Source organism: Anser brachyrhynchus (assembly GCF_964034855.1).
Source record: "Anser brachyrhynchus genome assembly, chromosome: 3".
NCBI classification, from domain to species: Eukaryota; Metazoa; Chordata; class Aves; order Anseriformes; family Anatidae; genus Anser; species Anser brachyrhynchus.
In genome coordinates, this window is record NC_137696.1 from 46,088,977 (window position 1) to 46,113,628 (window position 24,652).

The window sequence follows — 24,652 nt, forward strand, 5'->3', positions numbered from 1 at the left end:
TGTTCTTTCTGCTTTTATTAACGGTCACCAGGCTTGATGCCCCGAAGTCTAACATCCTTATGTGCTGCATCCTCCCTTCCCTATCTATTTATGTCGTGGGAATCTGAGGGCACCCCAGTCTTTAGGAAGGCTGTGGGATGGGAGAAAATGCAGCTTGCTAACCATGTTCTGGGGGTGGAGTGGGTATCAGCACAAAGCAGGCCAGCCATGTGCTGTACTTTGCTCCAGCCACACCAAAGGGGGCAGGAAAAGGGCAGTGGCAATCTTGAAGGTCTCGACCACTTTGGCAGACACGGGCATCATCTGCAGCCCGGTGAGGGTGCTCCCCTGGGGGGGGTGTTCCCTCCGTATGTCCCCTTCCTTACCCTGTATGCAACAAACAAGCACCTGCTGGCTCTTCTTTGTGGGTATGAGGCAGGATATCCAAGGCTGTGTGTTTTTTCAAGGTAGTCCTGCGGTAAGGAGGGATGTGAGCCACTATTCAAAATCTGAGATGGCAACTCTGACTTGAAACCACCATGATTATGAATCTACTCTTATCAGGCCTAGATCTGAAGAGTTTCCTTTAGGTTTTGGTGAGAAACCTGAGCATATCCACGTACATGTCACCTGGTATAACCTTACAACTACACCTGTATCTGCAGGAGCATAGGTAATTTCAGTATGCTGTAGTCTGCAGGGGCTGCTGTTAATTATGTGATTTGTGTTTTTGTTGTTGTTGCTCAGGGAAAAAGGAAAAATGTTTTGGAAAACGGTTTGTCAGAGACTACTGCTGACTCTGAAGATAATTATAATTTCTCCTTTCTGTGTTGTTTTCTGAGGTGTTCCTTTTTCACTGCATTATAATGTGAAATTTAAGCTATAAAATACAGTATTTAGTTTCTGGAATCCCTTGCTTAGGTCTTAACTTAGAATATGCAGGAAAGTGAGTTGGAAACTTGGTACACTTTTTTGGTAATAATCCTTTTTAATTTATTCATCTGTATCGTACATATAATTGGCAGTAGTTGCACAGAAGCTGAATTGGGCCTCTATCAGCAGCCTTTGTATATCAAATTGGTGGTCAAGTAAGTCCAGCTGGGAAACCAGCATGGCCATGAGTGCATTATGTTCAGCTCCATTTTGTGCTAGTTCTCTGCGTGTGTTTTTGGTTACTTGGTTTCTTCCCCTCCATTCTCTTGTTTACCTCAAGGGCTCAAAATCTGTATGGCTGTACGCTGAGGCGAAAGTGAAATACATACTCGTTTTTAACTGAGCTATTTCTTATTCAGATAGTCATGGATTTCACAGTTGAAGTAGGACAGCAAACGATGTTTACTTTTTTTTTTGCATTGGTTCTTGCAGTTTCTCAGAAATATGCGATGAAACTGGGAAGTACAGTTCCATGTGTAAAGTATATTCTTACTGAGAACGTATTTCTCTGGTCTGATGTTTGTATTTAACATGGCCAGCTTTAGAAGATAAGAGAGCAGTTGTATATTGTCTAGAATAATTCTGATATAGAAGGAAACACCTGAAAAGGAGTTGAAAAGCGTTAGTGTTAAGAGTTAGTGATTCCCAAGTGTCAGCTACTCAAAAGATCACTTCGCAGATAGTCAGGCTGGAAAGGATTGTTTTTGTTACTGGTCATATTTTATATAGTAGTAAGAACTTATTTTATTGTTAGGGTTTTACAGCATATATACCAAGTATTTCTCTTAGAGATCCATACAGAATTAACATTCTGGTAGTTTGTTTTACCTATATACATGGGTTTCCTGTTGGTTGATGCAGACTGTGTAAGTGCTAGCTTTGACTCCTGCCCATCAGCATGAGAAAACTTTGTTCTATATGTCCAAGCATGTAAAGAATTGAACCTTAGCTTAAGCTCTACATACTGAAAAGTATACTAATGATGCCTTAATTAAATTCCATTTTTATATTGCTAGCATTTTATCTCCATTCATTTCTTTTATAGTGTTGTGGTTGTTTGCTTAAAACCATAAATGTGTATTTTTTTTCTGTTTTTAGGTATGATGAGTGGATAAAGGCAGACAAGATAGTGAGACCAGCTGACAAAAATGTACCAAAAATTAAGCATCGAAAGAAAATAAAGGTAGCTTCTCTCCCTTCTTCTTCCTAGTTCTCCCCCAACTTTGGTTTAAAGTATTCTTAAATACTCACACGCATTTCTAACCTTTTGTTAGGCATAATGGTAAATGCTTGATGGTAAAAACTAAAACTTCTTTCATTGCGGTTTGTTCTTTCATGTGGAGGATGGGAAGGGAAGCTTCTCTTTCCTGTGTTTCTTGTGGGATTGAAGTATGTACTTAAAACAAAAGAGGATCCATCAGTGCTGGAGCCAACTCTGGGAGGCAGAATTTAGGAGCTCCTTATCCTGATTCCGTAGAGCAAACCTATGATGAGTCCATTTGTATGTGACTACAATTTTACTTCACAGCGTTTCTTTCAAAAGCCACTCCTTTAAAGCTTAGGTTATGATATATTGTAGGCTTAGGTTATGATATATTCTTTGGACAGTGGGATACAAGGAAGCTTTTCCTTCTGCTGCTCCTCTGTCAGCGCTCCTCCTCTTCCCCTCCAGCACCATGGCACCTCTGGAACCTGAGTCTTGTTCTAGAGCTCCTTGTGCCCTGTGATAGAGCGGCGTGTCATAACCCTGCCCTCCCACACTTGTCACTGTTCAGCCTGGCATCCTGCGGTGCCGCTGCTCTGAGATCGCTGGCTGTGTTTGCTTTCACCTTTGTGTTAGCATTGACAAAGTTCCTGTCCTTGGTATAAATATCTCAGCATGGGTCGTAGAAAGGTATGTCTAGGCTTTTCGACAAAGAGGAAAGCTTGTCTTTTCAGGTTGAGTGTTCAAGATAGCTGTAAGCATGGCTTGACTATATTCTGTGTTAAGATGTATGCTCAAATTAAAGAGTTTTTCATCTTTTCGTTCACACAGAATAAAACCGACAAAGAGAAGGAAGAGAAGTATTCTCCTAAAAATTGTAAATTGCGACGTTTGTCAAAACCACCCTTTCATACCAGCACATCACCTGAGACTGGGTCCAAGCTTGACAGCGCTGAAGCCAAAAATACTGAGCAAGCTCCTGTTAAATCAATGGAAATTACTTCTATCATTAATGGGCTTCAAGGTATTGCATGTAAACTTTTTCAAACTTCATAAAATTGCCTTTAAAGGGCAGTAAATGATGGTGTAGAGCAAATGATGCAACTGTACGCCTCTGAGTCTGGCTGTTGCTTTCATTATAACATCATCTTCAGAAATAACCCATGAACAAAAGCAGCATTCACCTTTTCTGAAAACGGGTATTGTGGATCCGGTGTATATTAACAGTCTTAAGAATTTCATTCTGTTTCTCCATGTTTTTCTTTGATATACAGCAAAGCATTTTGGCTTCCTGTGTTATTTCTAAATTCCTAAGTTCTGATTTATGCAACTTTTAAAACTCCATGATTTTTTTTCACCTTGAAAAGTGGAATTAATAAAGCTAGGTGTCCTTTCAGCATGTCTGCTGGTTTCCTTTTCCATTATACCTTTTTTTCTTTTCTCAGTTTCTTTATTCCTGACCTTGAATTTTCTCTCTTTTGTCTTCCCTCTCAGAGTCCACATAGTTCTGCAAGTGCCTTTTGCTATTGCATTCAGTTCATTTTTCCAGGCTGGTTACCAGATGGGTTTGTTAGATATACTCTCCACTGTCTCTGTTATTCTGTCCTTTTAGACTGTGGATTCTTCAGGGAAAAAGTACTCTCTTAACCTGTTTTGGACTTTGGAAAAAGGGCATGCAATGGCAGTATTTGTAACTCATTACAAAAAATAAATATAATTTGGCACTTTCAATTTCTGTTTAGGTTTATTATGAAGAAGTTCGTATTGTTTGGATTTATAACCAACGTTATTTAAGTAAAAGCTGTTGCCCTCTGTTTTCTCTACCCCTTCAGAAATTAGGGAACCTCCTTGGAAGAAATTCCTGGAGATGTTCTATATACAGAATTTTCCTGGTTCCTAATTTAGCCATTGTACATTCTAATAGAACAAGAATAATCTCTGAAGTCTTTCTAGTATACAGTTTAAACCGTGTACTACTAGAATTGCCTTTAGGATGAGTTCATATCTGTACTGTTTTCTTTATTTTTTTCTAGTAGTATTTGTAACAGGAATCAAGACAAACTTTTTTTAAATTTTATTTTTAACCAGCTTCTGAAAGTTCTGATGACAGTGAGCAGGAAGATGACCAAAGTGCCCAGAACATACACGCTGATGGCAAAGAGGAATCTCAACACGAAGCTGTGAGCCAAGATAAAAATGAATTGTGTCTAAAAGAAGAACAGAGCAGTTCAGCCCTTCCAGAAGAAACTAAAGCTCTGACAGATGCCGTAGTGCCCAAGTCAGGTTCCAAGTCTCCTGAAAGACTGCGAAAAGAGATGGAAGAACTATCTGAAGATACCGACTCTGATGGAGAAGATGAAGCCACAAAGAAGAGAAAGGAGGTAAAAAAGGAGGTAGTGGATAAAACAGCAAAACCACAGGTAAAACGTGGTAAACGAAGATACTGTGTCACAGAGGAATCTTTAAAGACTGTGTCGCCTAATAGGAAGGATGAGAAGTCCAAAAACAAAGATTCCCTTAGCTTAGAAAACAGCAGTAACAGCTCCTCAGATGAAGATGAGGAAGACAAGTCTAAGGTGAAAATCACTCCCACTAAAAAGTACAATGGATTAGAGGAGAAAAGGAAGTCTTTACGGACAGGTACTTTCTACTCAGGATTTTCTGAAGTGGCAGAGAAAAGGATAAAGCTTCTAAATAACTCTGATGAAAGACTTCAGAATACCAGAGCAAAGGATCGAAAAGATGTCTGGTCAAGTATTCAGGGACAGTGGCCGAAGAAAACGTTGAAGGAACTGTTCTCGGACTCTGACACTGAAGCTGCTGCCTCCCCTCCGCACGCTGCTCCTGAGGATGCTGCAGCAGAGGAGCAGCTTCAGACTCTTGCAGAAGAAGACATTTCTTTGCCTAGCTCGGAACTTGAAAAACCTTTGCCAGCTAGTGCAGACGTTAAACCTGTTGAGGAAAAACCAGCTGAAATGGGTGAAAAGAAAGTTGAATTTCCAAGCAGTGGCAGTAATTCAGTGCTTAATACTCCTCCCACGACTCCGGAATCGCCTTCATCTGTAACCGTAACAGACAGTAGGCATCAGTCCAGTGTCACTGTCTCAGAGACATTGCCACCAAATCAAGAAGAGATACGAAGCATTAAAAGCGAAACCGATAGCACAATAGAGGTGGACAGTGTTGCAGGGGAGCTGCAAGACCTCCAGTCCGAGGGAAATATTTCTCCAACAGGTTTTGATGCCAGCGTCAGCTCCAGTAGTAGTAATCAACCAGAGCCAGAGCATACTGAGAAAGGTAAACAAAAGGGGAAACAAAGGTGTCTTCAACCTAACCATCTCTCGTTTTTGTGTTGCTGGTGTATCTTCATTCTGCTATGGTTACACTGCTGGAAAGTTGTTGGAGGAAGTAGTAGCCAGCTGCCTACTTCTAATCTGTGGAAATGGCTTAATCACCTAGTGAATAAAAGAATCTGTCAGGAACTTTCTTGGCCTGATAGTAAGAATTGTAGTGGTTTTAATGAGGAATAAAGTTTATACCAGAGGTGGCAATAAAAGCCCAGAGTGAACTGTAATACATCATGTAGGAAAAATTTATTGTAGCAAGCTGGATGCATTTTAAAAATACCTTGCTTGCAAGTAGAAGATTCTGGTTTCTTAAATAAAATTTTGACTTTCTTTAAACTGATTTTTCAGGGGAAGAATAGTGCCAATCATTGCATGCTTAGGCAGCCATTTCAAACTTGCATCTTATGAAACTAATCTTAAAAAACAAACAAACAAAAAGAACCCACAATCACAAATATTGACCTTATTAGCAATATTTCACTTTCAGATATGATTTTGCAGATTGAAATTCCCATCCTGAGACTACTAGAATATAAAGGATATTAAACTCAGTTATTGCTTGTGTGTCATGTCAATGTATTGTCTGTTTTTTTAACAATTTGCAAGACTGGATCTAACAGTTTTTTTTGTGTGGGATTCAGTGACAGTTTCATAGTTCCATCAAAAGTACAGTTGCTTTTAAAACTGTTAACCTGCCTAAAAGTTATTAATCCAAAGGAAAAAAAAAAAAGTGCCTGAATATAGTCCTGAGATGGCAGAAGTAATTTCTTGATCTCCACAGGTTTTGGTTCTCATTGAGATAAAAATAATTAACTGAATTTTCTCAAAATTCCCTTAAGGTGTGCTACTTTTATGATACTGTTTTTGCTGAACTGTTCTTTTGAAAGAATGCAATGTGTTCTCTTAAAGAGAGGAGAGAGTTTGGAAGAGGTGAATTTGTAGCCCTCAATAAATAAGCTGGTAATACTTTGCCAGGCAATCTATAGATATGTAGGCTTACAACTTTTTTTATATAAAAGGAAATGATTGGCACATGAAATCAAGAAGCTTTTTCTTGTTATAAGTTCTTTTTTAACACTATTGTACAATATTACTTTCGCACACAATTGCACATTATTACTTTTACATGCATTAGACTTCCTCTCTGATTTTGTCAGCACGCTGGCTGTTTTAGAAAATTGGGTGAGCTTACAGTTTCTTAATTTAAAAGGTTTGTTACAGGAGGCACTTTTAACTGCAAGTCAGGAGGTTGTGGAACAACATCTGAACAAGTCCTAAAACTTACTCTTTTAACAGGTGTACTAAAATTCTTATTTTCCTTTCCTACTTTTTCCCCATTGTAGTTACAAATACCAGTAGACTTTCCTTTTTTTTGTTTGCCTTCTTTTTTGTAGCCTTATCTTTGTTGCCTTATGTTTTTTAACATTTTCTAAGATTTTTAACATTATTAATGTAATTACTGATAATAAGTGATAGTTTCATTTTTTTCTCACAGCTTCCAAGTGTGTTCAAGTGTGACAGACTTTTACCAACATGTTTCAGTTCCAATAGTTCTTAAATGCACACATTTATTTGAAAAACTTAATATGCTAAATTATATTCCATGTGGTTCAAGAGAAATTCTGATAGCACACAAGAAAAAAGTCATTTGGAATCATCTTACATGTGTACTCTAACCAAGAAATTTTGTCTGCTTTCCATCTTCCTTTACCTTCTCTCTTCAGTATAAGTAGAAAGGCGAGCTGTTTTAAGTGTAGACAGGAACTGTTGCCTTGTCTATAAACTTAAGCTTTGAAGTGTTTTTCTGAGACTTTGAGTATTTACTGTTTTTTTTCCCTCTTTCAATCATAGTCTGTGCAGGCCAAAAGAGACTTAAAGATGCTCAGGGAGGAGGCAGCTCCTCAAAAAAGCAGAAAAGAAGCCACAAAACATCTTCTGTGAACAACAAAAAGAAGAGTAAAACTAGTAAGTACAGCAGTTCACTGTGAAGTGAAATGTCATTTCTTTTAAGAATCACAGGAGAAGTCGGGAAATAAGACCAATATGTATTTTGTTGCATATAATGTATTTTAAGTACAGAATGCTCTCATCAGGGAATTCTTAACACTGAGTAAATGAATAAACTGTTTTTGCTGAATGCTAAATTGTTTTTAAATGTATTGTGTCTTTTCTGGACCTATTTCTTAGAGATTAAAATCTTGTAATTCAGGAAGACTGAGTTAGCATTTCACACCTGCTAGGGCTGGTGTCCTCGTTACCACAGGGGAAAAAAAAAATCAAGTAATTTCTGTGGCATGATGATCTTGTGTTCTAGATGGGAGACTGGGACCTGGATGAAACTGTATGTTGTATTTTCTGCAGGATGTGTTTTACAAGTTAATCTCTCCTCCAGTAACAAATATATCAATAATTCCAGAGGAATATAGGCTCTCTTTTCTGTCATCTGTTACATCTTCAGTAAATCATAAAACTTTTTTTTGGTTGTAGAAGCTAATTGGAGTAGAAACTACAGTGCTCGTGAAGAGAGGCTTAATAAATGCAGAGCTGTATGACAGACCAATGCATACGTGTTCAGGAGACAGCAAAATCAATTACTGTCTCATCCCACTGTTAGTCAATAATAAAAAATAAAAAGCAGTGGACAGTCAGCTAGAGAATAAAGCAAGCAGGACAACTGTGATGGGTTTTCTTGTTTTGTTTTTTAAAGATATCTTTTTTCTGGTTTTTACTTTCTTTTAACACCTTTTACTAAGTCTGTACTTTCTGGTATGATTCTTGTATTCGCTCTACCCACCTTTCATGTTCATTGACCTTCTCTTCACATTCTCTTAGCCTTTTTCATTCCATTTCACTAATTTTCTACTGTAATCTTTCTTCCTTCCTTAACCCCATCTGTTAAAGTAACAAAACAGAATTTGCAGGAACTAATGCACCACGTGTATCTTTGTCCTTGTTCCCTTTGATCCGGTGAATTTATCCCTGTTTCTTGACCTGTGTCTTTGTCAGGATGCAAGCACTTCAAGCCTAGGATTGTTTCTTGTACTGTGTACAGTGCTTGGCAGATGTATGCGTTTCTTTTTGTTAGACGTGAGGCACTGCTGTGAGAAAGGCAATAAAAAGATATAATGTGGAGTCAGTCATAAGCAAAAAACGCTTTTTGCAAAATGCAGGTATACTAGATAAAGCTGCTCTTGTAGGTAACTAGATCATAAAGAACAGAACCAAGAGAGGTTTTCAGTCGATACCAAGCGAGGCATAAGGTTCTCTTGATTAAATATTACTTTGAACATATTTTTAAAAACAATCCTAACGATAGAGATTCTGCAGCTTCCCTAGGCATTTTATTCCAGTGCTTCACTAGATGTATGTTGAATTATTTCTTGCCCCTGCTTCCACTCCAGGTTTACTTTTATAAAGCTAAACAACCCATCATCCTTTTAATCATTCCTCATGAATTTCATATTTTAGATTATTTTGTTGTTATTCTTTGGGCAGTTTGATTGGAAAAGTGTTCAGTTGAGCCTGTTGCTTTATAGTTGGTGATTTTATTGTGAGGTCAGGTTCTTCTGTTTTCAGTCAGTTGAAGATGTTTCTCTGCAATTAAAGAACTAGAACGTTGTATCTGAGGACTTTATTATAGATAATGTTACATAAATTCAGACTTACTAGTCATTTTAGCTCTGAAAACCTAAAAATAAAGGTGACATAAGGCTAAGGAAGAGGACAATTGTTTATTCTCTTTTGTGTTACATCCCTGCCCCAGGATTGCTCACCTCTAAAACTGGATAGAGCTTTGCATATATCAAGAAAACAATATTTAAAAAAAAAAAATCAGGAAATAGGACATCATCATCAGTCTTCCTAACTGTTTTTACAAAAAGAAGGAAGTGTAGCCCCAGTAAATATGTGGATAATTTTTGCACCTACACTGACATGCTGCACTGCCTCTTTGCCTTATTTTCTAATGGAGGTAGCATATTCATGGATGTACCCCTAAAGAAAAAGTGTGATGCTGTCTTGAACCATTCAGAGTAGAATATATCTTTGCTACACAGACCCAGAGTAGTTGGGATCTTATGCAAGAATCTTCATCTGAGAAGTCTGTCCATGTTCCTCCAGGTTCATGCACACGCACTGTCAGCAACACGCTTGTCAGTATTCAGGGTGGTTGTGGAGCTACAGTCTGATACTTGTATCTACCTCTGCAGGACTTGGTTCCTGTAAGTCTACGTAATAGTTCTGAATCTACCTGCAGAGCAACTGACTGGACAGTGTTACCTGTGCAAGGTTTCCCTTTCACAGTATGCCAGAATTAGAAAGGCTCCACCTTATGACTGCCTGTTTTGTTGGCTCGTCCTCTGATGCTTGTGATGCAAAGGGTTGTGTGATAAGCTTCTATATCAGGTAGATTATGTCATTTTAAGGTAAAAGGATTTCAGTCAGATAAACTGCTTTTAATGGAAATTAGCGCAGAGGTAGCTTCTGATAAGCTTTGGTTTGGGCAGGAAGGTATTTATTTTGTAACCTGTCATCTTGTTTCTTCAGCAAACAGCAGTGATAGTGAAGAACTATCTGCTGGTGAAAGTCTGTCCAAGTCTCAGCCAGCAAAATCAGTTTCTACTGGCATGAAATCTCATCAAACCAAATCACCTGCAAGAACACAATCTCCAGGAAAATGTGGGAAAAATGGAGAGAAGGAGTCTGATCTCAAAGAACAGAATAATCGTTTGCCTAAAGTTTACAAATGGAGTTTCCAAATGTGTAAGTATTTTCTAAAAAACATGCTCAGTGTGGTCTTGGAGAATAGAATAAGAGGACTTGTTAAGTTTTGCGGGTTTTTTGCCTTTTTCCTGAAAAATATTCTATCCTTAGTTTGCTCAATTTTGGCATAAATCCTGATTTTAATTTTTTGTTTGACTTGCAATTGCAATTCAAGAAATTGCCTATATCCCACTTTTCCAATACTGTTTTTAGATACAGCTTCTGTGCTGACTTACTGTTCTTGCCAGCCTGTGTTGACCTCTCCCTCAGGCATGAATGTTACTGTATGTGCTGCTTGTGTTGATGCTTCCTTGTTTTACTCCTCATTCTCCAGTTGTTGTTCAGGCATTTGAGTGATTGATTTGTAACTTTTTCCTTCCCTTTTGCCCTAATGAACCAGGACATGTTTACTGTTTCTAATAATAAGAACTTGCAGTGTGTTTGTGCAGTCAGCTGCAGGTACACATATAGGTGGTGCTGGGCACAGCATTGAAGGGATCACACATTTACCAATCCGAAAAGCGTCACAGTAGCTTCAGTGCTATTAGTGCAACTTCTTCATTGCCTGCGTGTGTACGCTATCGCAGCACTACTTGCAATGGGAAGAAAAAATAAATATGACAAAATACTAGATGACTAGATAAGCCTTCTTCTTCCATATAATGATCAGCAAACAATTGAAAAAAGGATTGTTAAAACAAAAACTTTATTTTTAGCCCTCTTTCTCAGCATCTAGGAGTTTGTCTAGTCAGCAATAAACTGTTCTCCTTACTACCAACCATAAACACGTATAGCATTGTGTGAGTTACTTTCTCTTTGCTTTTAAAGGTCAAATTGAAGCTGTGTGACACGAGTGATTTAAATGGCTTCTTAAAATAATCCATAATATCTCATTCAATATTCACAGATGACCTTAGCATGTGTCAGGTGTCTGAAGCTCTCAGAGCATTATGCTCTGTTCTGCTCTGCTGCGATCAGTCGCAGGCTGCATGAAGGCTGCTGCTCCTTCTGTAATGTAGGAACAGGAACAAGCTAGTACAGCACATTGTGCAGGCGCTTCTGCTGACATTTTTTTGCTAGCAGTGTTCCTTCATGCCTAGGGAATTCTCCCCTTCACCAGCTATTTCTGTGCTGAGAGAATCTGACTCCACATTTTCTTCTCCTGCCTGGAGTCTCTGTTACTCTTACATTGAAAGAATGTTTCTCCTAGTTCTTCCTCACAGCCAACTTACATTCTCCAGTTCTTCCAGACTGTGTAATACTGCCCGTATTGTCACTTTCAGCCTGCTGAGATTCATCGGGCAGTTTCCTTGTGTAACATACTTAAAGAGCTTTTTCTCCTTCCTGTCTACCTTTGTTACATTGCACCTGTTAACTCTGCTTGGCAGGAAACAGGTTGGATTTTGGAGTGCTATTTAATGCATTTCCTGCTGCTGCAGGGCACAGGATATTTGCAGAATGTGAGCTTCCCTCATCTCCCCACAGCCTAATACAGTTGTGGCTTTTGGTCCTTTGGTGCTAGCTTCATGTGGCCCACAATGTATTAAATGATTCTTAAATGTCTTTGAATGGAGTGTGTACAGCACGGCTTACCTGTGGCTGAAGGGGACTGGACCCAGGTGGTTCTTCCTGGCTGGGCTCCCCGCAGGTGTGCGCCACACTGGGAAGAGCTCCCAGCTGGGAACAGCCTGAATGCAGCTCCTCTGCTGCCTGTGTCCATGTCCCCACATGAGATACTGGAGAGAAGAGACCTGATCTCGTTGTACCTTATGGCCCATATGCCATGGATTTAGATGAGAACCAACCCACAGCTCTTCTAACTCCTGTCGTAACGTGTTTGTTTTGTAAAGAGCAAGGCAAGTCAGGCAAGACTGACCTTCCTGGTGTATTAGATCAAACGGAGCTCTAGCAAGGACTCAGAGCAACAGGCTCAAAGCTTATTTTGGCCCCTATGTTTCCACTATGTCTCTATTTATTTGCCAGTCCTTTGTGGAGAGGAATGTATGCATTTTCTCCTCCTACTCCCTTTATTAAAAAAATAGTGCATCTGTTGGTGGTATCACTTAAAAAAAATAAATGTTTGTGGTAATAAACAGCAGTTGCTGTTGCTGTGTTTGGATGTGCTGTCTGCTGTGTCAAAGCATGTCAGTAAGATTTGAGTACTTCTCACTTCACTGATGTTCAAGAAGCTTTTGGAAGTGCTGCAATACAGTAATTAACAGAGATTGTTTAATTTACAGCTGACTTGGAAAATTTGACTAGTGCAGAACGCATAACTGTTCTTCAAGAAAAATTGCAGGAAATCAGGAAACATTACCTGTCCTTAAAATCTGAGGTGGCTTCCATTGACCGAAGAAGAAAGCGCTTAAAGAAAAAGGAGCGGGAAAGTAAGTGCTGGGACATAACTACTTCTTTGAGAGGGCTGTCACATGTCATGCTATTAAGGTGTAGGTAAGAATTGGATATTTTTTAGGAAGATGTGTGCCATTAGGAGTCTGGGTTTGGTTGTGTTATTTTTCCATGTAATTTTATTTTAAACACTGTATATGATTATTTTATTATCTTTAGAAGATATAATTCAGGTATTCAGTGATATTTAACTAAACCTGGGGGGGGGGGGGGGGGACACGGCACATTAAAAGGCAGGCAATCTATTTTATTTAAGCAGAGCTACTTTACACGGGAAAAAATGAGTTTAATAAACTTTTCTAAGCTGTGGACAAAGCATCTTGAGGTTCTGAATAATATTACTTTTCTTCAACTTGTACTACAGCTTACTATAATATTTCTTGTGTCTAGTTAAGGCTCTCACCTTAGCATAAGTGATTTGAGTCTAAAGGAAACCATCAAGTAAACTCTCTTGTTCCCCTGAAGCTGTTTTATTTCTGTAAGTAATGTTCTAGTGTTCCTGCTTCTGACAGCATTAAGAAGATTTTCTTCACATCTCATTTTATCTGCATATTTAACTGCACACTGATTATAAGAGGCTGAAATGCCACGTATAGTAAGACTCTGGGGCGCTGCAGCCTTTATACGGGCACTGCAGTTGCTGCTTGGTTGCCAGAGCCGTCTGTCTGGGCAGGTTCAGTGCTGGGACAAGGCCCTGCCAGCGCACATTTGCGGAGAAAAGGGAGCTGTTCAGTGTGCTCGTGGGGAGGAATGGCTTCTGGCATCCTCTGTCTGGGTGATCAGTGAACCAGGGCTGCAAGGGGCAATGTTGTGCTTTCTTGCACCTAGCCTAACTTGTCTTTCGGAGTATTGCCCACAACAGCTAGGAAACAGAGGTATTTTTAATTATTACACATGAGATGCTGGAGTCAGCATACACAAGTCCTTGTCACTGAATGGGTAAACCTTTTTACTGCTTAATTTGTAAATTTGTGAAACCTGTGTCTTGTCGTTCCCGTGCAGGTGCTGCTACTACGTCATCTTCCTCCTCATCACCTTCCTCCAGTTCCATTACGGCTGCGGTTATGTTAACGTTAGCAGAGCCATCTATGTCCAGTTCATCACAGAATGGAATGTCAGTTGAGTGCAGGTGACAGCAGGACTTGCCAAAGCACTTTGCACTTAATGGCTGCTGAGGGCCACTCTTTTTTTTTTGATTTTTTTTTATACTGCACAGTGGCACAAAATTCAGACAAGCACTATTTTGTATTTAAAGTTGTTTCTTGACAAGCTAACTTTGCACTTAAGTGCACTTTTATGAAGAAAAAGTACAACAAACTGCTTTTCCTCAAGCAATAATTGTTTCCAACTTGTCTGGGAATTGTAAGTCCAGTGACTCGAAGGCCTTCCACTGTGGCAAATGGAGGCTGTTCACTGCCTGTAGAGACAGTACAATAAGCATATAGTTGTTGGGTTGATCTAAATAAATGTGGTAAGGCTTACTGTACATGTATTCCCTGGTATTTTGTTAAAGCTGGAACATTTGATATTTTTCCATTTATTTATGACAAATATTGAACCTATTTTCATTTGTACAAGCTAATTGTTTTTTAACTGCTAAGTCACCTTATAGTGGCTTAATTGTATACGTCAAGCACATGTATTCAATTCAAAACCTGCAGTTAGGATGTTTGACATCAGTCCTGATAACCAAATACAAGGATTCCTTTAAAAACAAACAAACAAAACTGACTAATGTTTACAGGTTTGAATTAGGCTTAAATAGGTTACTCTGGGTTTTAATGGCCCGTTAATTGGAATGAAACTACTGTACTTTGCCATTTTTCTATAAAACAGTATTTTTTTTTAATTTTGATAAAATACATTATGAAAAAGGAAGAAAATGGCTAACAAACTGTATTAAATCTTAATGTATAAAGATTGTATTTAGCCAGTTTAAAGTGTATATTTATTCATAATGGATTATAACAGTTATATTTTTGTGTTTTCTTGTAAATGTTTCTTTTCCCTTAAAGCAACAAATATTTCATTTGTAATGCTTATTTTATTACGAGCTTCAAGGAGAGGACTTCAAGACCGAGTAAGGTGTGAGGTTATAATTTGTGGTTGCTGATATGAACACTGCCACAAAAGGGTAGTTGTTTTTAAAATAAATAGCTAGCTGAGTGGTAGACATTTAATTTTTTAAATGCCTTGTACAAATTCCAAAACCAACTTCAAACTGTTTTCACTTGTATTGATTTTATGTTGTATGAATCCCAAGCTCTCTCCTGTTAATTATATACCTTTGTAAGACATTTGTATATTGCGGAAGTGTTCATTCAAGCTATTTAATACCTGGCACTGTTAATACACAGTACTTTATTGTACAGATTGTTTTACTGTTTTAATTGTAGTTCTGTGTACTTCTTTTGGCTGGGGAAATAGGGGCTGGCATGTTTTTCTTTGTTTTCTGGCAATACAACATGTAAGAATTCAAAGCATTTTGTTTGTAGATGCTAGAGTGTCAGAATCCTTTACATTTGACTTTTCTAAGAAAAGCATTTTCAGTCTTCGTAGTGTGTGCTTAAGGTTAACTGATTTTATTGAAAATGGTTTCAAAGTATTCAGAATTGTACAGGACTGTAAAAATTTGTTGACAAACATTGAAGGAAAAGCTTATAGAAAAAAGCTATAAAATATATATTAGGTTCTGCAGAAAATGGAGAATTATGTAATATATTGTACAAATGTAAGCAAAGGCCTCTGAAATAAAATGCCATAGTTTGTGAATCCCTGATTTTGTTTCTAACAGTTTAATTAAGTAACTGTAATGTGTTCATTTGAAGTGACACCAAGCTGCAGAATTAGTTTACACCATATCAAATACCATTTGCTAATAACCATACGAAAATGAGATAGACCAGGTACATTGGCCCCGTTTTCCTCTTAGCAGTCGGCTCAAATTCATCTTTTTCAGCAGAACAGGAGAGCTTCGCCTATTGACATCATTAAAGCGGAATCAGCTGAAATAAAGATGAGCTTTGGTTCGTGTTAATTCAGGTAGCTTGGCAATGAATAAGAGAGCTCCTGGAGATACTTGCTGGCTTCTAATAACCGGTTAAGTTCTGATATGGTAGAAGTGAAACGTGAATGAAGTCTTTAGTTATATCTGCTTATACCACACCTGGCCTTCATTCAGCTGACCAAAATACTGTTGCACCTGCAAAATGATGGATTACCAGTGAGGATGATAAATGACTGATAAGCTTTGGACACTTGGTTCATAATGAGCAGTGATCTGAGACTGCTGGGAGTAATTTTTTAATAATGCAGAAATCAGAGTTGTAGTAGTTCAGTTCTGCCTGCAGTCCCAGGAGGCGCAGCCGGTGATGCGACTGGAAACTGCATTTGGGCAACTGAGTGCACTCAGCCTCCCCCTCGCTGCTGGTTCTGGGTCAGCCTGTCTCAGTGCCAGCACTTTCACTTTGATACAAGTCATTCACTCCTGCTCTCGGGAGGGTTTGTTTACTTCTGTAAAATGGAATAGTGGAGAGGCTCCTCATCAGCCACCTCCCCTAGCTTCCCCACTGCTAAATTAAGTTGAAAGTTTTTGCATAAATAGGGATTTTTGCTGTTCTTTATTACAGGGATTGTTTAATTTTGTGTGTCTTGCATGCGGTTTAATGAGTCATCAAAATCAGCTCTGGGTGTTTTATATTGCACCTCTTCTGTGAAGTGTTTGCAAATGGTTTGTGTTACTTATGTCCCGGTGGTTACAAATGAAGATTCCTTTGCCAGGCTGTTTAGCTAGGCAAATTTGTCCAAGTTTCCAGTAAGTGAAATCTGAGCTTCTTTTCGGGTGGTATATTGCAATGCAGCTTAAGCATGGGTGCGCTTCCTGCTCGGCAGTCACACTGTGCTTAAAGCTGAGCGAGAACACATACCTGTACCCTGGAGTGCCTGCTCTGAGGGTGACCTTAGAGGCAAAACTACCCCTTGCTTAGGCTTCACGCCTCGGCTGGGTGACAGATGCGTGCTGTGCCTCGTGTTTGGTCACGCTGAGAATAGCTGCGGGTGTGCTGTGCAGTTCCTGTCACGCCATCCCATTTCCTTCTCTGCCTCAAACTCCGAGCTCCTGGAGCCTGTCTGTGCCTTTTGTCGCGCGTCAGCAATTACACGTCTCCGCTAGCAGTCAGCTGAACGCGTGTCCAGGGTACTTTTGGTGTTTCGATGGTTCGGGCCGTGCTGACCCGTGAGGCAGACCTGACAGGCCAACGCGCGCAGGGCAGCCCCCGCTGCCCCTTTGCAGCGGCCCCTTCAGCCTCTACGTGGCGTGCGGTTTTCTGCTCCGTCCTTATTGCTGTCGCGCCTGGTAGCATTGAAGTCATGCTTTAGGAAGAAAAGCTGCGGGAAAAGGTCCCAATAAGGTACCTATTTCGGCCAGCTGCCCAGGGCCCTGCCCCTTCCATAACCCCGTCACTGCCTGCCGCCCCCCCGCCCCTCACGCCGCCCCCCCGCCATCTTCCCCCTCGCGGCTCCGCCCCCTCCCGCCGGAAGTGACGCACCCCCCCAGCCCTTCGACTCGCCGCAGCCATGGCGGCGTCCCGGGGAGCCGCGGAGCCGTTGCCCGGGTGCGTCAGCGCGCGCCTTACACCCCCCCCCTCCCCTCCCCCCCCTCCCCTCAGCCGCTCGCGCGGCGGCCGTTGGCCGTTGGCGGCGGCCGTTAACGCCGCTCCCCTCCCGCGCAGGGCCGGCGGCGAGTACGTGGTGGGGCAGGTGCTCGGCAGCCTCTTCCCCGGCACCGGGGCGGCGGCGCGGCCGCTGGACAGCCTCTTCCGCGCCGCCGCCCCGCCGCCCGTGCTGGTGGCCGTGCCCAGGGTGAGTTCCTCCGTGGGGGTGGGAGCCGGGCGGCTTGCTGGGGGCGCCTTGGTGTGGCGGCGTGTTTGTGTGGCGGCGTATTTGTGTGGCGGCGACGGGCGCCACAGGGTTTATCGTAGGATTGTTAGGGTCGGAAAAGACCGCCAAGATCACCTGGTCCAACCGACCCCCTGCTACCGCTGTCACCCACTGAACCGTGTCCCTAAGCACCGCGTCCAGCCCCCGCGGAGCGCAGGTCTGCTCTGTGCCGTGCTTCCTCGCGCTGTACAGCTACAGACCTCGTGTGCTGGCCGGGCAGCGCGGCAGGCGCTTTCCCAAGGGGGTCAGGTGGCTTACACCGCTTTCCTGTGGTCAGACGGGGCGACTTGTTGGAGCAGAACCCCTCCTGCTGATTTCACGACAAGCAGCCGTCGTGGTGATTCCAACAGGGTAGAAACGCTGCCACGAGGGAGCGTGGGTGACAGTTCTGGATGCAGGAAGCACCTCTTCTTGCACAGTTAATGCCTTCGCTTAGTAGCGTTCTGAATAAATCATAATTCATGAAATAATCGTAGGAATTTTGTTTTTCAAGTTAATTTCTTTTAACTTTTTTTAAGGAAAATAAGAAGAGAAAGCGTCCAGAAGTGGAGAAAGCATCAGAAGATCAGAGCTCGTCTAACAGGCAAGAACCTCCTATAAAAGTGAAGAAAACAAGAAAAAAGGAACTTTCAAAAGCAGGGAAAAAGTTGGCAAACAGGTAGGTGAATAGGTGATACCTTCTTAAAGTAGGATTAAAGAAAAAAATCCATCTAGATTAATCATAACGTTACGAGTTTAGTGAAACAACAAAGTTTTAGTCTACTGTTAATCTCAACCTTGAGTTTAAGAAGATGGCTTTGAAGAAGCTTGTGGCAGCGTCCCATAGCTTGCACCAGAAGGTGATAAATACTTCAGCTTCTTGTCAGAGGTAGGTCCTAGGTCTGTGGAATGCAGAACTGCTGTTAGAGAGCTAACAGGGCTGGAGGGTGGAGATGTAGATACTGTTGTCCTCTCTGGTACGAGGTGATGCTTTCGAGCTGTAGTTGCCTTTATCCGGCAGTCCTGCAGGCAAAGGAGCAGAGGTGTTTTCAGTAAGAGCAAGGTGCAGCCAGAGCTCGTTGTCCTTAGTGCTGGCTTCTGCTGCGATGCAGAGCTGCTCTGTTGGTAGCTGTCCGTTCCTTTAAACATGCAGGGCAAGCGAGGTGCTGTCGACTCAAGTGGGAAGCTAGTCTCTGTTCAGTTCCTGAATATTGACGTTTGTTTGGTTATAGCTCTTGAGGCTAATACCATGTCTCTGATACTGTTGTTGCATTTTTCATGCCCAAGAAACAAAATAATTTCTTTGTTGTTTTCATGCCAGTAGCCTTCTTGGTTATTGTTCATGCTGTTTTGGCAAGTTTGTGTAGAAATCTGTTAGTGATGGATCCCAAAAGATTGTTGTGAGTGCCGTGGATGCCAGGAAGAATAAAATGTTTTCTTATTTCTGGTGTACAAAGATGATTTCTTTCCCTTCATTTTTAAACAAAACAATGTACTTCTGAATTCTTTCTTAATTACACATAATAGTGCTCCGTGCCCCATGCTCTGGGGCAGCAGATACCTGACCGTTCCATATTATAGAAAACTATGTTTATGTAATGCATAATAGGCAAAAATGTTTGAAATTTTACGTTGAACATAATCATTTAAAATTATAAGTTAAAATTCCTGTCTTGGAGGCTTCAGTTCTTTTACCTCAAATGTCCTGTTTTTTTCCCCATCAATTATAATTTGCTTGTCTTTTTCTGAAAAGGGAGAGTGCTTTAGAACAGGCAGATGAAGAAGAGGAGCAAAAACTATTTCAAAGCAGAGTGAAACGGGCTTCTCGTGCCATCGCCAAAAGTGGTGTTAATTCAGAAACTCTAAAACAACAAAAGAAAAAAAATGAGGCAGAAGAAATGATAAAAAACAAAAGAACAGTGTTTGTTGGAAACCTACCTGTCAACTCCACTGCTCAGGTACGTGAGTGGATTCTGGCAGCTGAAAGAATGAAAAGGCTTGTGAAAGTTACCTTAGTTTAAGGGAATGCTTCCTCATGAGAACGCATACGTGCTTGTGACTAAAATTGCTTTTTGTGAAAGTAGGAAATAATGCTCATCAGAAGCCATTAGAGGCAGCCTCTTCTGGTTTACTGGGGCTGAGCTTTTTACAGCAGTGGCTGCAGTTGCTCTTTCTTCAGTAGAAGATTTCTTTTGGTTGATTTCTTTTTCAATTAAATATTACTTAATAAATGAGAACTGCAAGTACAAAGCTTGAATCTGCTTCTAATTTTGAATATAAATAATACTTCAGATGGTTGCGTAAAATATTTTACATTTATACCTTCCTATACCTAAATTTATACTTAGGGGTGTGAATTCAGTTTTGTCAGTCTGTAAAATAAGATGCTGCCACAGGAAACACAGAAGCTTGTTTATTTTTAGTAGCCCAGTAACATACCTTGTATGATTGAAATAAAAATAGTGTAAAAATCTTACTAATAAGTAAGTGTTCAACAGTAATTGTTGTTATCAGGATGCAGAAATGCATTGAATATCTGTAATGTTTTCCGTTCAGATGCTGAAATCTCTTTTCAAAGAATATGGACAAATAGAATCCATTCGATTCCGTTCTGTGGTACGTTATTTCTTCCGAGGTTACATGGCATTTACTTTTGTGACCTTACAGGATAGTGTTCATAAGGGTTGTACACTTACTAATTCAGAAGCAGGTTTGGGTGGGTACATTTTACCATTAGAAGAAGCCTTGGAGATTTTACCACGGAGGCACCACAGGTGCATCTTTCCTTTCATCACATTGTACTCATCGTGTAACAGCAGTTTGTACGATCGGAGCTGTATTTTCTGTCCCAGCAGTATGCCTGTATTACTGGGGGGTTAACTAAGGTATTGTTTAGCTGTTCTTAAATTACAGGAGCTAAGGAATATTGATTGCGACTCACTGTACTGGGTAAAACAGTTGAAGATAATAGTCTTGGAACTCAAGAAACATAGCAGATCAGGTTAAAGCCAGCTATGTAATTTTGAGATATTTCCAGATCATCTCTGAGAATAGCCATTTACATCATCTGCTCCGTGTACTGGCTTTATTACTCTGGGTGGGAATGGAACCTCTTTGACTTCTTCTTTGAGAGCAAACATTTGAGATAAATTGACACTGGGGCCAGTTAACATAAGCTCTTTTTATTTTAAAGGTTCCAGCAGAAGACACTTTATCCAAAAAGTTAGCAGCAATAAAGTAGGTTCTGCTTGTGAGTTTCATGCTTTATTTTTTAAGGCAAAAATGATTTTTAAATGTTCTTACATATTTAGCTATATTCATTTTTTTCTTTTGTTTCTTTGACTTTTGAAATTACCTTTGTGTGTATGCAAGTTTTTTGAGAAGTAAAAAGGAATTATGTGCCCAGTATAGCAGTAAGTAATTAATTGTTAGGTTGCCTACCTCCTTGTGAAAATATAAGTGCAGTAATTGTCTTTAATTCCTTTGTGTGTATTTCTGCACTGAGGACGCTCAATCTGGGTGCAAATAGAAGCTGAGATGTACAACGGGACTTCCTTGGACATAAAGAGCTTCTCAACCTTTAAGAGAATTCAGTTTGCTCCTGTGTGCAAAACAGAGGAGATATAAACATGTTTAACAGGAAGTGCTTGTGTGCTGCACAATATCTCAGAATTATTTAAATGTGTGTCTTTTTCCTGTTCCAGGCGTAAGATTCACCCTAAAGTGAAGTACATTAATGCTTATGTTGTATTTAAGGAAGAATGTGACGCCATTAAAGCTCTAAAAAAGTAAGTCTTGGTTTTGGTCCTCATGTTGAAAGTGCAGAGTGTGAAAGGATAAATTTAAACTGCCTCCTCTCTTTTGCTTGAATTAAAATATATTTTTTGTCAAACTTAGAAAGTAAATTTGCTTGTGGAAGAATACTGTGCAAGGACCTTGTAAATTAAATATTACCTTTTTCTTTTGACTCCAAAAGAAACGGAACAGAAATTGCTAGCGGATTTCACATCCGAGTTGACATTGCATCAAAAAACAGTTTGGTGAGTAGTGTGTCTGAAAGTCATTTTCTGTTTTTTGCTATAACAAATAACATAGCGTCTTACCTCTTCCTTGTTTTCTTTAGCATGACAATAAACGTTCTGTATTCTTGGGAAATCTCTCATATGGTAAGTAAAATGGATTTTCATACCTCATTATTTAACACTTTTTGGAATATGTTGACATTAGGATTTTCTTAATTTATTGTTGTTTCAGGGTATCTTGTTTAGGTAGCTAAATATCACTTACTGGAATTTTTAAAACGGTACTTTTATATTTTGACTAAAACACCTAATGGGGTAAGTTTCCAGCAAGTGCTGCAGATGAATTGTTTTCTTCTGTTACATTTGTAGAACTACAAGCACTTTTATTTCTCGTCATTACTAGATGTTCCGTAAATATGACTGAACTGCATAGAGCCATAGCTTAATAAACCGTCAGATGTGCGCTGGAACTTGTTTGTGAACCTCTTCCAAACGACACACAGTTAGGGCTAGTTTTGATGCTGTCTGTGAGCCACAAGATGAGTGGCTCTGTCCCGGCAGCTGTTGGCAATGGGTTGTTGCGGAGGGGCTTGCTGTACGGTTTGGGTGAGTGCTTAATGAGTATTCAGCTGCTTCTGAGTAGGTGAAGGGATCGCTGTCCGGTGTGGTCCGCACGAAGGTATTGATGGAGTCGGGATGCTTGGGATGAGCGTCTTGCTTTGGGATGGTGTGGGTGTGTAAGTACGCAGGGTGAAGGCATGCCCCGTGCTGATGACCTGACACAGAACCAGTGTCACATACTGCTCATGGTCGTGCTGAAATAGATGGGTTTGGGGCTTCAGCCTAAAATGTGACCTGCCTGAAAATCTGAGAGGTAATAAATCTGAGTTTGGTGACATTTCTCTGCTGTGTGCAGCTTGTGTCAGTGCTGTCTGTGCTCCCGTGCCTCCTGCAGAAAAGAACAGTTTGGATGTTCGCAGTGCTCTGGAAATGACTTCAGCACCTTGAACTGTTCTCAGCACACTGAGGTCCCATTGTTGCAGCTAAACCTGTACCGTTAAATTCAGACCCTCCCGTAGCACAGATGTGATTATGGCTGTGTAAAGGGACTTACACAGGGTGAAGTGTAGCTGTACAGAAAAGAGAGTAACCCAGGTGTGATGTAACAGTACTAAACCGTGCCTTTCTGGTTGCAAAAGTATGAGACTGAGAATGCTGGTAATGGCCACACGTGAGGCTCGGTAGTATTAATCCCATCTCCCCTGTCCAGGTCAGTGAGCGTTAGGCTTCAAGAACTGCCAGCTGAAGCTCGGTGTCATCAGTTATTAACTCTTAGAAATAGATTCTGGCATAAGAAGGAACTACAAAAATGTTGCTTGAATCTTAATTTCCAGTATTTTCAAATCATAAATGAAATTATTTTTTAAAAAATCTTTTGTTCTTTGCCTTCATTCTCCTTTGTGATTTGTATTGTACACTTCAAAGCTAGCGAATCAGTGAGTGTCAAAGCAAACAGCCCTTTATAAAGTCTGCATTGTTAACTGGCTGGTATTTTTCTGAACCGCCAATACTTATGCACTGATACATAAGATTTTCTATCTAAATATATATACAGTGTACCTAAATTGGTAAATATAAAATATTTGGATGTGGGCCAGGCTTTTAAAGTTGTCTCTTTGATTGAGGAGACGTCTGTTTTGTCATGCTTGCCTGCAGACATCAGCGATGATGCCGTGAGAGATCACTTTGCTGACTGCGGAGATGTGGTAGCAGTGCGAATTGTGAGAGACAGGCAGACCGGCATGGGGAAGGGCTTTGGCTACATTCTCTTCGAGGTACGTATGTATGGCGTGCTCAGGACTCTGGGCACTTCAAAATCTGAGCTGGGATTTGCTTTTACGGCCTTTTCTGACCTTTTGCTATTTTGGATATGTACACGATGATACATGGTAGCATTGGTTTGTACCTTAAAAGTAGCTTGGAAGACCAGTTCCCTGGAAGCACATGCAAAGCAAACTATTTTAGGTAAAGTACAAAGAAAAGCTACAAAATATTGGGGTTAAAGAAATGACCTTTAAGGGAAAGATTTAAAGGAGGAAAAGATGAGTTCACTTGGTGTATCTGCAACATTCTCCCATTTCTTATGTTTCAAAATATAAGCGGAATTCTTTTCTCCTGCCAGTTCTGTGGCTAGTTCTGCCCATTTAGGTTCTGTATGGCTGGCTTTCTCGTACTTTTCTCCCGGCCTCATCTTCCTTAGTTTATCTCCTGCAGCCCAAGACCTTTTTTACCAGTTTCTCCTTCTTTCTGTCTGTCTTTCACAACTTGTGTAAGCTGTTTCAGAGCTCATTTTCAAGAATGTATGCCTCGGTGCACAGGCTGTGTAGGTGTGCTCGTGTTTCTGAGCAGAGATGCCTGTTGTTTAGTAAAAGGAGCAGTTTGGGTGCTCTCAGCTGTAAAACCCTGCCTACGGGGATTAAGGAAAGGCAGCTGTTTGTTTGGAAGTCATCAGCTGGAAGCACGCTGCTGTTAAGGCGGATGTCTGTTCTCGTAGAATACGGATGCCGTGCATCTCGCTCTGAAACTCAACGACTCCGATCTGATGGGAAGGAAGGTGCGAGTGAAGCGCTGCGTTGAGAAGGGGAAAGCCCCGCAGCGAGCTCCAAACCAGCCGCGTGGCCCTAAGGACAGAGCTCGCGCCGCGTCAAAAACCAAGGGCGTCTCTAACAACTCGTTTGTGGGTGAAAAGGCAGTCCCGTCAAAAAAGAGCACCAAAACAAAGAGACTGAAAAAAAGCGTTACCAAGAAGAAAGTTGGGAAAAACAAATAGCCTGTCGCACAGCCCAGCGAGGCGTGTAAAGCCGTGGCGTGCTTTTAATAAAACCTGTGAACAGAGGCGTTTGGTGCGGTGCCGCGGCTGCTGTCAGCCTTCACCCCGGCTGCAGCCTCCGGGCTTTGGGCTCCTGAGGGCGAGCGGTGTCTGCAGTACGGACACGGGGCCGTGCCCCCCCACCCCCCCGTGCATGGGGCCGTCCCTGCGAGCTGCCCGTCAGGGTGCGGGGCCCCGCCCGCCCGCGGCC

At 41.0% G+C, this 24,652-nt stretch overlaps 2 protein-coding genes and 1 long non-coding RNA gene across 5 annotated transcripts in view; 2 read left to right on the forward strand and 1 right to left on the reverse strand.

Annotated features, from left to right (window-relative positions):
• Positions 1–15,412, forward strand: part of ARID4B (AT-rich interaction domain 4B) — an 87,834-nt gene extending 72,422 nt beyond the window's left edge. For all 3 annotated transcript variants that reach the window (XM_080588330.1, XM_080588329.1, XM_080588328.1), the window contains 7 exons: positions 2,011–2,095; positions 2,948–3,140; positions 4,205–5,413; positions 7,315–7,428; positions 10,009–10,224; positions 12,465–12,611; positions 13,636–15,412. In XM_080588330.1, coding sequence (XP_080444456.1) covers positions 2,011–2,095; positions 2,948–3,140; positions 4,205–5,413; positions 7,315–7,428; positions 10,009–10,224; positions 12,465–12,611; positions 13,636–13,766 — 2,095 coding nt within the window. In that variant the 3' untranslated portion in view covers positions 13,767–15,412. The remainder of the gene's footprint in view (positions 1–2,010; positions 2,096–2,947; positions 3,141–4,204; positions 5,414–7,314; positions 7,429–10,008; positions 10,225–12,464; positions 12,612–13,635) is intronic.
• Positions 15,214–18,083, reverse strand: LOC308193519. The gene is made up of 2 exons (XR_013949701.1): positions 17,647–18,083; positions 15,214–17,019 (listed from the first exon to the last, which is right to left on the reverse strand). It is a non-coding gene; the product is annotated as an uncharacterized lncRNA (long non-coding RNA).
• On the forward strand, positions 17,127–24,468 carry RBM34 (RNA binding motif protein 34). Its single transcript, XM_080588336.1, has 11 exons — positions 17,127–17,246; positions 17,364–17,493; positions 18,090–18,229; positions 19,304–19,508; positions 20,107–20,166; positions 20,744–20,787; positions 21,255–21,338; positions 21,527–21,590; positions 21,674–21,716; positions 23,289–23,407; positions 24,127–24,468. Exons 1-11 carry the CDS (start codon positions 17,209–17,211, stop codon positions 24,400–24,402), a joined length of 1,203 nt encoding a protein of 400 aa, XP_080444462.1. The 5' UTR covers positions 17,127–17,208; the 3' UTR covers positions 24,403–24,468.
• The last annotated feature ends 184 nt before the right edge of the window (positions 24,469–24,652 follow it).